This window comes from Spermophilus citellus (assembly GCF_964194105.1).
Source record: "Spermophilus citellus genome assembly, chromosome: 11".
Classification (NCBI taxonomy): domain Eukaryota; kingdom Metazoa; phylum Chordata; class Mammalia; order Rodentia; family Sciuridae; genus Spermophilus; species Spermophilus citellus.
This window is the reverse complement of record NC_138192.1, coordinates 68,609,528-68,622,119: the sequence shown is the minus strand read 5'-3', so window position 1 is coordinate 68,622,119 and position 12,592 is coordinate 68,609,528. Positions and strand designations below refer to the sequence as shown.

At 34.0% G+C, this 12,592-nt stretch overlaps 1 protein-coding gene across 4 annotated transcripts in view; it reads left to right on the top strand.

The window, feature by feature from the left end:
- The window catches only part of GRB14 (growth factor receptor bound protein 14), a 116,588-nt gene that overhangs the window by 43,310 nt on the left and 60,686 nt on the right, over window positions 1-12,592 (top strand). The window contains exon 1 of one of the 4 annotated variants that reach the window (XM_081262083.1): window positions 9,564-9,767. The exons of the other annotated variants lie outside the window; for them this stretch is intronic. Within the exon in view, the coding sequence (XP_081118209.1) occupies window positions 9,705-9,767 (63 nt within the window). The 5' untranslated portion in view covers window positions 9,564-9,704. Of the gene's footprint in view, window positions 1-9,563; window positions 9,768-12,592 lie in introns of those variants that run through there. 4 annotated transcript variants of the gene reach the window in all.

The following is a 12,592-nucleotide window of genomic DNA, read 5'->3' as shown; positions in this document are numbered from 1 at the left end:
TTTATAGTATGCTAACTTTAATTCTTGCCGCTAAAATACTGACAAGTGATTTAGCAGGATCATATAGTAGTTTAATTTTTAGTTTTTTTTAGGAACCTCTGTACTCATTTCCATAGTGACTGTACTAATATATATCCCCAGCAAAAGTGTGTAAGAGTTCCTTTTACCCTGCATCCTTTCCAGCAGTAATTCTTTGTTTTCTTGATGATTGCCATTCTGACTGGGATGAAATGGAAATTCAATGTAGTTTTGATTTGTATTTCCCTAATGATTAAAGATTATGAATACTTTTTCATATAATTGATGGACATTTGTACTTTTTATTTTTTAAAAATGGTTGTATTAGTGCATTGTAGTTATACATGATATTGGGGTTCATTTTGACATATTATACATGTATGTATTATTTGCTCCATTTCAAGTTCCTAGTAATTCTCTTTCCTTCCTCCTCCCCCTGTTTTTCCTCCTCTACTCTGTTGGAATATTTATTGATTTTTTTAAATAGGCACTTTATTGATATTCGACTTAATAAAGGTGAAATTCACTGTGGTATATTCATATATGTACATGACATGATTTGTTCAGTTTCATTCTGCAGTTCCTTCTTTTTCCTGTTCCTCCCCTCCCCCACTTAAAGCAATTAGTTGGATGACTACAGACTCTGTATACTAAGCACATCTGGTAAGGAAATGCTTTTCTTATTGACATTGCTAATCTAACTTTCTTGGTGATAATTTGACATTTTCTTTGCTTTGAAACAATTTGGTATTGAAATTATCCGTTTCTTAAGGCTATGTGAAATTTCTTTGTAAATTAAACTGTTTGGACTGTGTCACTTTTGAGGAAGGTATCTCTTTGACAATTTTCTCTGTATCTCTTCTATGGTAATTGGTGTCTTTGTTTTTCTGCTTTCTGGAGTGGATGTGTATAAATTATATTGTCATGGAGATATCCATTTCATCAGGTTTTATTTGCATAAAGTTGGGGGTAGTAGTTTCTTATGATTCTTTTAGCATCTTTTTTTCTGGTTATTTTTTGTTTTGCATATTGGCATTTTCTCCCTTTTTAGGCCTCAGATTTGTTGCAGTATTTTCCTGTTTTATTCTTTTACCCAAAAAAGAAATCTGAGAGTTACTTATTAGTTTTATTATTTTTCTTTTTTTCCCCTAAGTCTTAATTTCTGTTTCTACCCACATCAATATTTTTTGTTTTCTTCAAGTTTAGTTTAGAGAAATTCTCTTAATTTTGGATGTTAATGGATTTATTTTCCTTGTTGTTTAATAGGTATGTCTTTAAGGTTGTGAATTGTAGTCTTAGAACCTTTTTAGCCATATAAAATATGATACATAGTGTTTGCATTATACTTATTATTGCGTAGATATTTTAGAATTTCTGTTTTCCTGACAGTTATTTGGGTCTTAAAATTTTCAGATGCTAGGAGCTTCTTAACTACAGATTTTCTTAGTGACTTTTCTTTAATTGCGTTGTATTTAGAAACTGTAGTAGCCTATAATCCTTTCACTACTAGAATTTACTGGGATTGTATCTTTCACTTCAAATGAGACCACATTTTTTTCCCTTCCTTAAGGCCGATTTCTTAAAGAGAAGGTTTATTTTATGATTTTACCTTACAGTTAAATATATATCCATTAAATTTATTTTATTATGTCAACCTACTTATGTTTTTAGTATTTTTTAATATACTTTTTTTAATCCCTTTGTGATTCATGCTTTGAGAGGGTTGGATAATAATCTATGAATAACGTATTACCATTTGAAACTCTTTATGCCTGCTATAGAGTTTGCGTTACAAATGTGTATCATATAATACCTAGATATTCATATCATTATTTGATATGAATATCTGATATTTGATATGAATATGAGTGAATCACACTCAGCATTGTAGTGTTTTCTTCTTTGCTTATTTGGTTCTTTTTATCCTGCGTTCAATATTGCCTGATGTAGGATCTGCCAGCCTCCCTCATTTCCTCCCTTCCTCTTTTCTTTCTTTCTTTTTTTCCTTCTTTCTTCTTCTCTTCTTTATCTCATGTCTTTCTTTGTCTATCCTTCTGTTCTCAAGATTCAACAGTCAGGTGATTGTAGAATGGAGTGGAATCTGCCTGTGATGCAACTGAAAGCATGTTTCCTTTCAGTGGGTGAGTTTGATTGTAACAGTCTGAACAACATAAATTTGGTGTTAGTACTTTACTTTATATCACGTTCTCCAATTTATAGATTTTTTTCAACAACATTTTACAAGGTGTTCTGCTTTCTTAGTTCTGTGTTTGCTTTCTTTTTATTAGAATAGTCTCTATTTCCATTTTAAACGTAGTAATTGTTGTAAGTGTAACTGTAGAAAAATCTTTAAGCTCCTTATTGCTTTAAAGATCATGCAGTTTTCCTCACTGATGATCCATAATAAAACTAATATTTTACTCTTCATTTATCCTTTTCTGCCAGCTGATTTTACCATTATAAGACAAATAATTTAAAATTCTTTTGTGATTTATCAGATTTAAATATCTTTGGTCTTAGTTACTAAGGGAGTCAGATTAATGCTATATATACTACAGACCATGTTCTTGCTTCTTTAGCTTTCCTATTTTTTTAGTAAATTTTATCATTTCCGTATTGTTATGGCTTAAATTGCCTACATTTTAAAATAGCAACATAATTACACACTTGATTGGAATTTAGTGCCATAAGTAGTTTCAGTGTTTATGCCAGTCTTTCCACTCTTTGCTAGTATTTATTCCAGCCATTTCTTGGATGACTATAGTTTATCTTTTAGTAAATTTCTCAAGAAGACAGCATGAGAACAAGATTTTAATTGTTCATATATTTTTGAACATTGTCTGTTGCCTTTACAATTAGTGAGTTTGGTTGGGTTTAAAAATCTCATCTATATTTTCTTCTTCCACAATTTCATGAACATTCCTCCATTCAGAAGAATAACTGGAAGGCAGTGGTGTCCACTGAATCCTGTTTTTGAATGTTGCTTTAGACAAATGCAAAAGAGACTGATTTCTGTTCTGCCTTATAAGTTACTAGAACTTTTTTGCCTTGCTGTTCAAAGAGTTCTAGTAACTTTAATAGGACAGGTCCTACTCTTGACAGTTTATCTGGGGAACTGTGTGACCTTTCAGTTGGTCTTTTATTGCAAAAGTTTTCTTTTGTTTTATCCTATATATATTTTTTTCTCCCAATGTTTTGTTTTTCTTTTGTGACTCCAGAGATGTGCACTTAGATCCTCTTTACTTGGTTTTAGATTTCTCAGTTTATGTCTAGAGGTTCTTAAATTTGAAACAGTTTTTCTTTTTGCTTCAGTTTCTTATTTCTTGCATCTATGCACCTCAGTTGGGATTTCTCTGTAGAATCCGGTGTATAGTGAATAATCTTTTGGGACTCTGCTTGCTGATGTTTCATTTTGTCTTTTGTCTTCTATTTTAGCCATGTGGAACTCCTATTTGAGCCTTTTGCAGTATCTTTTTAGGACGTCCCGGGTTCCCTTGGCCTCTACATTCATATTATTGTCTTCCTATAAGGCACCCTATGATTTTTAGAGTGAGGTTTAAGGGGACAGGAGAGGGCTGGGGTCTTCCTGTCTTGACCTCTCTGCCCGCCTTCTCTCCTGCAGGTCTCTCTCACATCCTGCCTCTCATACAGGTTCTCTGGACCTGTCCTTGCCATCATTTCTCACATGTACAGGTTCTGGCTGATATTCACATATTTTTAAGCAATCTAATCCCAATAACTTTCTAGTTTCTAGAAGTTCTTTTAATTAATGGTCTAAACTCAGAGTATCTTTTTTATCCCAGCCCCCAAGGTCTTCTCTTTTAACAACAAAATTATTTTTTTTCCTCTTCCTCTTCCTTCCTTTTTTCTTCATGGTATTTTAAGTTTTGGGGAGAACATGAGGAACGACAGGCACTTGCTTTGCTTGTTCTTTTGATCTAATCTCTCCGAAATTTCTGATAACTTTTCTAAAGAATAGCCTTAAAATAAAGAAATTTTGAAGACTGAGTAGGCAAAATGTTTATATTTTTCTATCTTCTCTGTTTATTATTTGTATTTTTTTTTTTGGAATCTCATACTATTCAGAAAACAAACTAATGACTTTTATACAAAAGTATATATTTGACCACTTGATCCTGCTGCTTCTTCCTGTCTGACATTTCTGAAAGTTTGCCTTCCTGATCTGGTAATTTCCGTTTCTCAGACCCTTCTATGTGTTGCTGACCATTCTTGTTTCTAATCAGCATTCCTAGAAAAATCATGAGTATCTTCTGCACTGAAATAAAATTCATCCCTAATCAAGTATCTCTGCCCTCCAGGGCGAGGTCAAGATCTTCAGCATGAGAGAGAGTGACCCTGCACATCTTACCCTTTCCTCCATGTTTTCCCAGGTTCCTCTTTGTACATAGGTTTGCTTGTTTTCTTTGTTTCTAACTTGGAATCACTTTCAGTACTGAATCCTTTGTCCGTTTGGGACACTTGTCTGGTATCTCATGATAAAGTAGTGTTCTTTACTTTTTAGGGTTCTGGCACTTTATTTATGGTCAGTTATAGAACTTAACACATTGTCATAAGTATTTTTTAAGTATCCACCTGCCCTCTTCTAGGCAGTATCTGTCCTGCCTATTAGTTCCTTGAAAGGCAGGGGAACAACTTCCAGTATAGATCTGGTAGGCACATTTTAAAACACTTGAATGAACTGTAGGTTGGTGATATGTATCATTCCTGTGACTTAAATGTTATTCAGTAATTTCTCTGAAAGAAGAAATTTTCACTGTAAATTGTTTAAATGGTTGAGATGTTCTAGACATTCCTGATCAAAGAGATACCATTAGGGGTGAAGGGGAGAATGGACTATCAATGGATAAGATAAAGCTCCTCAAGTACATGCCGCATCCTTAGGGAAATAAAGTGTCTTAGTAGAGTGATAGGAGCTGATAGAACTAGGGATTCTGAGTTTATATCTAATGATTTAGGCTATATGTTAATTGCCACCACAATCTATTTTAAGGCTTTCTCTGAAATTGGTGTTCTCAGGATAGTACTTGATTTAGCGTTCATTCTAGTGACCACTCAATGTACTATGTCAGGTAGCAAAAGAATATTCATTGTTCCTGGAAAGAAGACCATATGCTTTTGTTCAGAATAAATCATAAAACTAACAATTGTTAAGATGAGAAAGGAGACTTTTCCACTGTGTAACTGGAGTGACTAGTTTCTTTCCACATTGATTGTACATGAGTATAATGCCTACTGTGTACAGAGGGCCCTCTGCTAGGTGTTCTGGGAGAGGCAAAGGAAACAAGAGCCTGGGTCCCACCATGAAGGATTATGTTCTTCTAGGGCAAAAAAACAAGGGACTAAGAAGAGATTTATAAGTTATCAAAGCACAATGAATGAGTAAGTACAAGTCAAAATATGAGAAACAGAAAAGTTTAAGTCTGCACACCAGTACAAAAAAGTACAAAACAAGGAATGATATAATTTAGATGGAAGACTGACTCTTGATGGCATGAATTTTGATCTGGGTTTTGGAAGGAGAGGATGAATCTGGTAGCTGCCTCAAATGGGTAATATAATAACACACAGCACAGGGATAGAAGAAAAGACAGAGGAAGTTGTGTTTTGTGTAAAGCAGAAGATTGGTCAGCTAAAAAAGTATCTATCTGTAGGACTTGGTAATCAAAAAAGCATTCTTTTGCCTTATAATTTTTTTTTAATGAAGCCACTAAATAGACCGTTTAATGGGTAGAGAAGTTAGACATACCACATTCAAAAGTTCAAATATGATGTATGATAAGGAGTAAAACAATAACAGAAATAACCAGAGATGGTTTGAATATGTTACATGATACCTACTCTGCAGGCTTATTAAAATACTATAAAATAGCATATATGTAGCACCTAGCTCTTCATGTTTAGTGGACCTGAGTTTGTTGTCTTTCCCTCCCTCTAGATACCTTTTAGTTCTCAGATTGCAATGGAAAGGAGAGACTCTTGAACGATGCATGAAAAATGAAACTGTCAAAAGAGGTGTGACTTGAGCCATGGAAGATTTGTGGGGGTTAGTGAAGTAATGGACATCATTACAAACAGATGGGATATAGGTGTGTTTGGAGGAACTTTAGGAAGTTTTTGTTGAACTCAAGTGGATGAAGAGGCTTGAAAGATGGGCTTGGAACCAGAGATTGGCTGGCGGAATGTTCCTTTTCTGCTGAGATCCCTCCTGGAACCCTATTTTGGCTAGTCGTTTACCTGTCACTGTGTGTCAGATCCTGTGGTAAATAGGAGTTAGAAGCTGAGTAACTTTGAATTTCTCATAGCAAATAGCAGAGTGCTTAATACAAAATAAGGCCCTCAATATATATTTGTTTAGCACGTTCATGGAACAAATGCATAGGGCAGGATGAATATGGCCTTTCATGCCAGAGTTGTTTCTAATCTAAGTATGTGGACAATATGAGACTGAATATTGTGGAGGGGTAGATTGGAGTGTTTGGAGAGATGGGACTGCGACCCTGGCTTATTGGCTTATGGACTTCATGGATGTAGGCAACTTCTTTTGCAGTACATGCTGGGCTCTGACACCATTTCTTAGCTGTCTGTTCTTTGGTCTTAGTTTCATTATTTATTAAATAAATTGCCAGTGTCTTCCTCATAGCTGTGAGGGTAAAATGGAAAACAGCTCAGCACCTGGCACATCCTAGATACTCACATATATGTTAGTAATAATCACAATAATGGCTATTTTGTTTTTATTGATTAAAATAATGATATCCATTTGAGTGACAAAATGTATTCTCAATCTACCCAAATATTGAGCAAAACTCAAAATAATGTATAGTGCTAGTATACAATACTTTGTAATTGACTCAGCTGTAGGAAAAAAACCCTTTTATTATGTCAAAATTTCATTTTTGGAGACAAAAGATCTATCTAAAAGACTCTTAATCTAACTCTGTACTAAGAGTTCGAGCATTTTTTTTTTTAGTACCTGCTTAGTCTATTATACTAACTTGATTTCCTTGCTCTTCATAGCAATTCTGAAAGTGTTGACCATAGTTTTTTATCCTAATTTTGGAGCTGAGGAAATTAAGGCTCAGGTGACAAGGCTAGTTTGTGACAAAGTTATTTATAATTAATAAATGCTAAAAAGGATAGGCTGAGGTTTAATTTTGAATTAGTGTAAAAAATAACTTGGAAGCAAGATAAAGAACAATCAGTCAGTATGAACACCTGAAAAGGATTACTGAAAAATGAGACTGCACCCGTTTTAACCCTGCTGCCATCCCCTTAGTCTTGCAGTGTGCACAAGCACAAATGTATGTGTCAGTTTCATCTTTCAAAGAGTCGCCTTTTTGGTAACATAGTGTTATAAAATACCAAATGTTGTTCTTCAGGGTTTTCACCGAAAATTTAGAAACAGCAGTTTTCAGTTGCTGCAAAGAGAGGACCTCTCACTCTTCAGAATTTAGTTGTCTGTCAGATGTTTTTAAAGCCCTTAGAGAGCAGGTATATTGCACTGTAATGAAATGGGACCTGTGTGCTGTTTTGACATGAAGGATTCATTTTAGCATTTAGCAGGTCCTAAAGTATGGCATAAAACAGCATTTCTAACTTCTCAATCATCCAGACTTCAAACCTTGGAGTCAGCTTCAAGACCTTCTCTCTGTATGCACATCAAGTTCTACACATTCTTTCTCCCTAAGCTATTTTTCAAAGAACATGTCATTTCTGTCTTGAAGGCTGCCTGGATCTACCCTAATGTGTAGTTGTGTCTTCCTTGTGCACCTCTGGTGGTTGGCATTTGATTACTATCAATCTCAACCTGCAAGAGTGTGAATTTTTAATTTAAAAGTAATATTTCACCATGAAAAAAACAGCCATATCTCACTCAACAGTATGTTCTTACTATCTAACATAGTGGGGCATGGAGTGGGTTCATTGCTTGATGATTTAGAGAAATAAATGACTTTGATTATGGTGGAACCCAAATAAGATGTTTGAGACCAGAGAAACTTTTTGTAATATTCAGTCCTAAATTAAGAAATAAAAGAGAAAAAATCAAACATTATAATAAATATTCTGGTAATTATTATGTAATTACTGTGGGCTTCATTATCATTGGCTGACAGATTAATCTTTTACTTCCCAAGTGGTGATCTTCATCCTTGTATGAGTAGACTTTTATTTATTTTTTTATTTCTTGGGTAATTTTCCTTAAAAGGCCATGATAACCCTAATGGAATAAGGATTATATTAATATCCCCCAAAGAGACTTTATATGACTATTCATATTAACTGTACCCCACAGAACCACCATGCTGAGGAATAAACTGAAATGCTAAGTAGGGTACCAGGAGTTGTCCTCTCTTTCCTCTAAGAAATGTGAGCTCACTGTGCATATAAAACACACTGAAGCATAAAGCAGTAAAGTGAACCCTGCCTAGTGCAGTCTGGGTAACGAAATGGAAAGTTTGTGTCTGGGTTGCCCAGAATCTTCCTTTTTCCCTTGTTACTACAACAATCACGCTATTCTCTAGAACTTGCAGGGAGTGCCTGTCCTGCTGAAGCCTGGGGCCCTTCATGGGGTCAGGCTTGAGAAGCACTGAGTAGGTTCAGTAAAGCTTGTCAAGGTGTCTGTCCAGAAGGAATGTTACAATAGTAAAAGATCAGCTTAATTTTAACAGGGCAATATTTTATTTAGACTTTATTGAAATTTTTCTTGTATTGATCAATATTTTAATTGTGAACTTCCTTTAACCCCCATACTAGGATAAAAATTTTAGTGTAAGAAGAAAAAAATGGTTATTAAAGGTTTAAGATACCATTGAACAGTGGCTTTTTATTTTTTTTGAACACTGGCTATTTTTAAGTGCTTTTAATGGAATGAAACATGTTAAATTACACAGATGTGTGCTTTTTAAAAACACATGCTTAAGATTTATTGTACTTTAATGATCCATTTAAATAAAATTATCAAATTAATAACTTTATTATTTAGTTTGTTACGATAATATTGAATTGATAATATTTAATAGGTGTGACCTCTGGGATGCTGAAATGTCCATAATATAAAAGTTTTAGCTACCCAAGACATGACATGTATCAATATATATTACAATTTTTCTATTATAACATCTAAACACTTTGTACCAGTTTTAACTTCAGGATTATTTATTGTGCCTCATGTAATATGTTCCAGTTGATCCAATCATTAATTTTGTGAATAGCATAACTAAATATATCTCATTTACATATTTATACACTTTAAAGAGACCAATGTAAACAATTTCTTATCTGCCATATGTTGAAATGCTTTAGTGAAAACATAACTGCCTAGTCAACAAAGATGGCATTGAATTGCACTGTTTTGGAAAAAAACGTTAAGTGAACTAGATGCCTGTTAATCTGGTTCTTTAAATATCATAAACAAAAGTATCAGAATGTGTTTCCAAGGACAAAGGCAGAGTTTTCCTGGCTTTGATTGGTTGCTGCCCTGCCCTGTCCCGCAGTCATCCTTAATTGGCTTTGGGTAGATTGGAATCACATAAGCAGGGTGACATTTATTACTTCCCTGGTTGTTTCTTTGCACTGAGCCTTGAGATTCTCAAGGAGTAACCGTTAAAGATTTCTTTCATTTTGTCCATGATCTGTGAGAGGGGTTTGTTCTGGGAAGAGCAGGCATGAGTTTGAGTGCAAGAAGAGTCACTCTGCCTGCAATAACGCCAATTGTTCTGCAGAAAAGGGTACGTGACTTCTTCTCACTTTTTTTCTTTAAATTTTCCTTCTGTTTTTTTTTTTCCTCTGTTACTGTGTGTTTATTAATATGTCAGACACTTAGGTATCCTTAAGACAAACTGTGATTCATTGGGGGTACTGGCATTTAAAGAACATACAATTGGAATTGAACTGGGCAAAAAAATGCTGTGACAAAGCATCGCTATTGTAAAAATACCTCTATGTGAAAGCATAGGTCTCAATTTAAGGTCATTGTAACTTAGAGACTGTACTGAAGCTATTCTTTTCTCTGTCTTCTACTGTAACTTCAGGCCTTTTAATCTTTAATAGGAAATCTGCTGCTAACTATTATTTCTTATATTTGTTCACTAAGGAACAGTTTCTTTGTCACAGTATAATCCATAGTGCATCCATCTTCATTGTTTAATGGATTATATACTTGTTTTCCTGTTTAAACATGTGGTACCAGTTTATTATCAAGTTTCTACCCATTTCTATTGAGTTTCTTTCTGTTTGCTTAAGAAAAACTTTCCATTAAATTCGTTAATTATTAATGCAATTGATTCCATCTATGAAAATATTTATTAGTTTTTGTAAAGATCACTGTCATGTATTACTTGCAGTATTACATTTTATAAGGCGAAATACGCACGGTGTAATGTAGCCACATTAAACTGCTCTTGTAAATACACCAAGCAAAATGGATTGCACTAAACTCTGGAAGAATTAAATCTGCTGCATTGAAAGAGAAAGCACTAGAAAAGGAAAGCACATTTTAGGCAATATGCTTTCTGAATGGTTTTGGTGACACTAGAAACTGTTATGTTTATTTCTGTACTTGACTTTCACTAGTTAACTGTTAACTATTAAGAGCATTTCATTAAGTCAAAGGTCATGTTTTAATTTATTTTGAGACACGAGCGATCAAACATTTAGGTGCTTTGTTTTTCAAGTGTCTCTTTTTTATTGCTTTTAATTTTTAGGTTTTCAGCTTATTTTCTTATCAGTTGACTATTTACTTCCTAGGGACGTTTGACTTCACGTTGAAATAGCTATCTGGTAATTTTTCCAACATGTGTTCTCTGTCTTTCTTGATGTCTTTTTCTCATATTAAGTAAATTTAGTTGAAAATATTTTGCTTTGAGGTTGACTGGTTATGTTGAATTGGATTTAGCTGTGCATTAGTAATGACAATATAGGCCATCTGCCTGAGAATGTAAAAAGGTATGTTAGCATATATCAGATGTGTGTTTTTATGTCTGAGTTTTTTTTTTTTAATCCAGTTAGTTTTGAAATTTAGATTAAGCAAGAAAGTGCTATCATGTGGCTTGTTTTTGATGATATGTTGGTATGAGGGAAAGCATACCCTGTGAACTCGCCATTTACTAGCTGCGTGACCTTGGGCAAATCACTTAAACTCTGGAAGTCTTCACATTCTTACTTGTGCGAAAATCACTGAGGAGTTTTAGTAAACGATCTTTTTCAGTGATATTTGTGTCTATAATTCTATGAATCGGGTAATAATACATTTTGTATTTTCATGGTCATAGTCAATATTTAAATAATTTCTTGTGTGGGTTTTTTTTTTTAATGCCATCATTTGGGGGAACTTTGAGCAATTAGTCTAGGAGAAAGTGTTATGAGTAAACATTGGTTGAAAAAGAGCTTCTGGTCTTTTGTAAAGAGAAAAATGAGATTACTTTGGAAAGTTGTGATTATCATTGATGTTAGATCTGAGCTGTCAATGGACACATCATTATGATTTCTCTTTGTTTTCCTAATAATAAATTTCTTGTCAGGTTTCCATTAGAATAATTACATAAGTCAAAATTCCCTAGGCCCAATTCCAATTTGTTTCTCTTTGGTGAGAGTACCATGAAACATTTATATAATTTAATGCATCTTTATTTGCTTAAAGTGCTTAGGCTGCTTCTTTCTCTTGACATTTTAACCCTCAAATGATCCATCTGACTATACTTTTTTTTTTCCCCTGAATATCTTTATATCTTTTATTTTAGGAATTGTATATTTTTCTGACTAAAACGCTGGTCCACAATGACTACAATTATTGTTTCTTTCATGATATGAAATTATTGCACAATTATAATTAACTTGTCATTTTCTGTATGTATGATTTAAAATGATCTCACAAATAAATGCAAGTATTCCTCAGAGTATTTGGGTGGCTATGTATTGTCTTCTGTGCTTTTCTCACAGATTTGGCAAAAAGATCGCTCATCCTGAATGAGTGGCTCTTGCAAGGTAATTTTCCAATCACAATCCTAATCATTTGAAAGGCCAAAAATATTTTTGAAAGTGCTCAAAAGCAGTTGGGAGCAATTTTCTTATCAGCCCTTGTGTCTGATCAAAATGGCCATAAGATTCTCTTGGGAGTAGTGGGGAAGGTGAATTTTAAACATGGTACTTAACATGGTATGATTCTTCTTTGTGGCAGAGCAAGTTTGATCTTTAAGGAATAGAGTATTTTGGAAGACTCTGTCAAGTAAATTGGAAATGATGTTTTACTTCATCCAATTCTGTTAGGATCTGATTTGTTGGATTCTAGTGAATCAGAGTTTTAGTGAAGAAGGTTTCATTATATCCCAGACCAAAACACTCTGAATGAATCTTTTACTCCATAGCATTTTTCTGAGATGACTGCTAGGTTCTAGCTTTTTCTTTCTTTCTTCTTCTTCTTCTTCTTTTTTTTTTTTTAAATGGGAAGACTAAATCTCTTGGGTGTCGAGTGACTTATGCAAGGTCACCAAGAAGGTCAATGACAAAGCTAAAAATAGAATCTGGGTCTTGTGACTTCCAATGTGTTTCTCTTAGA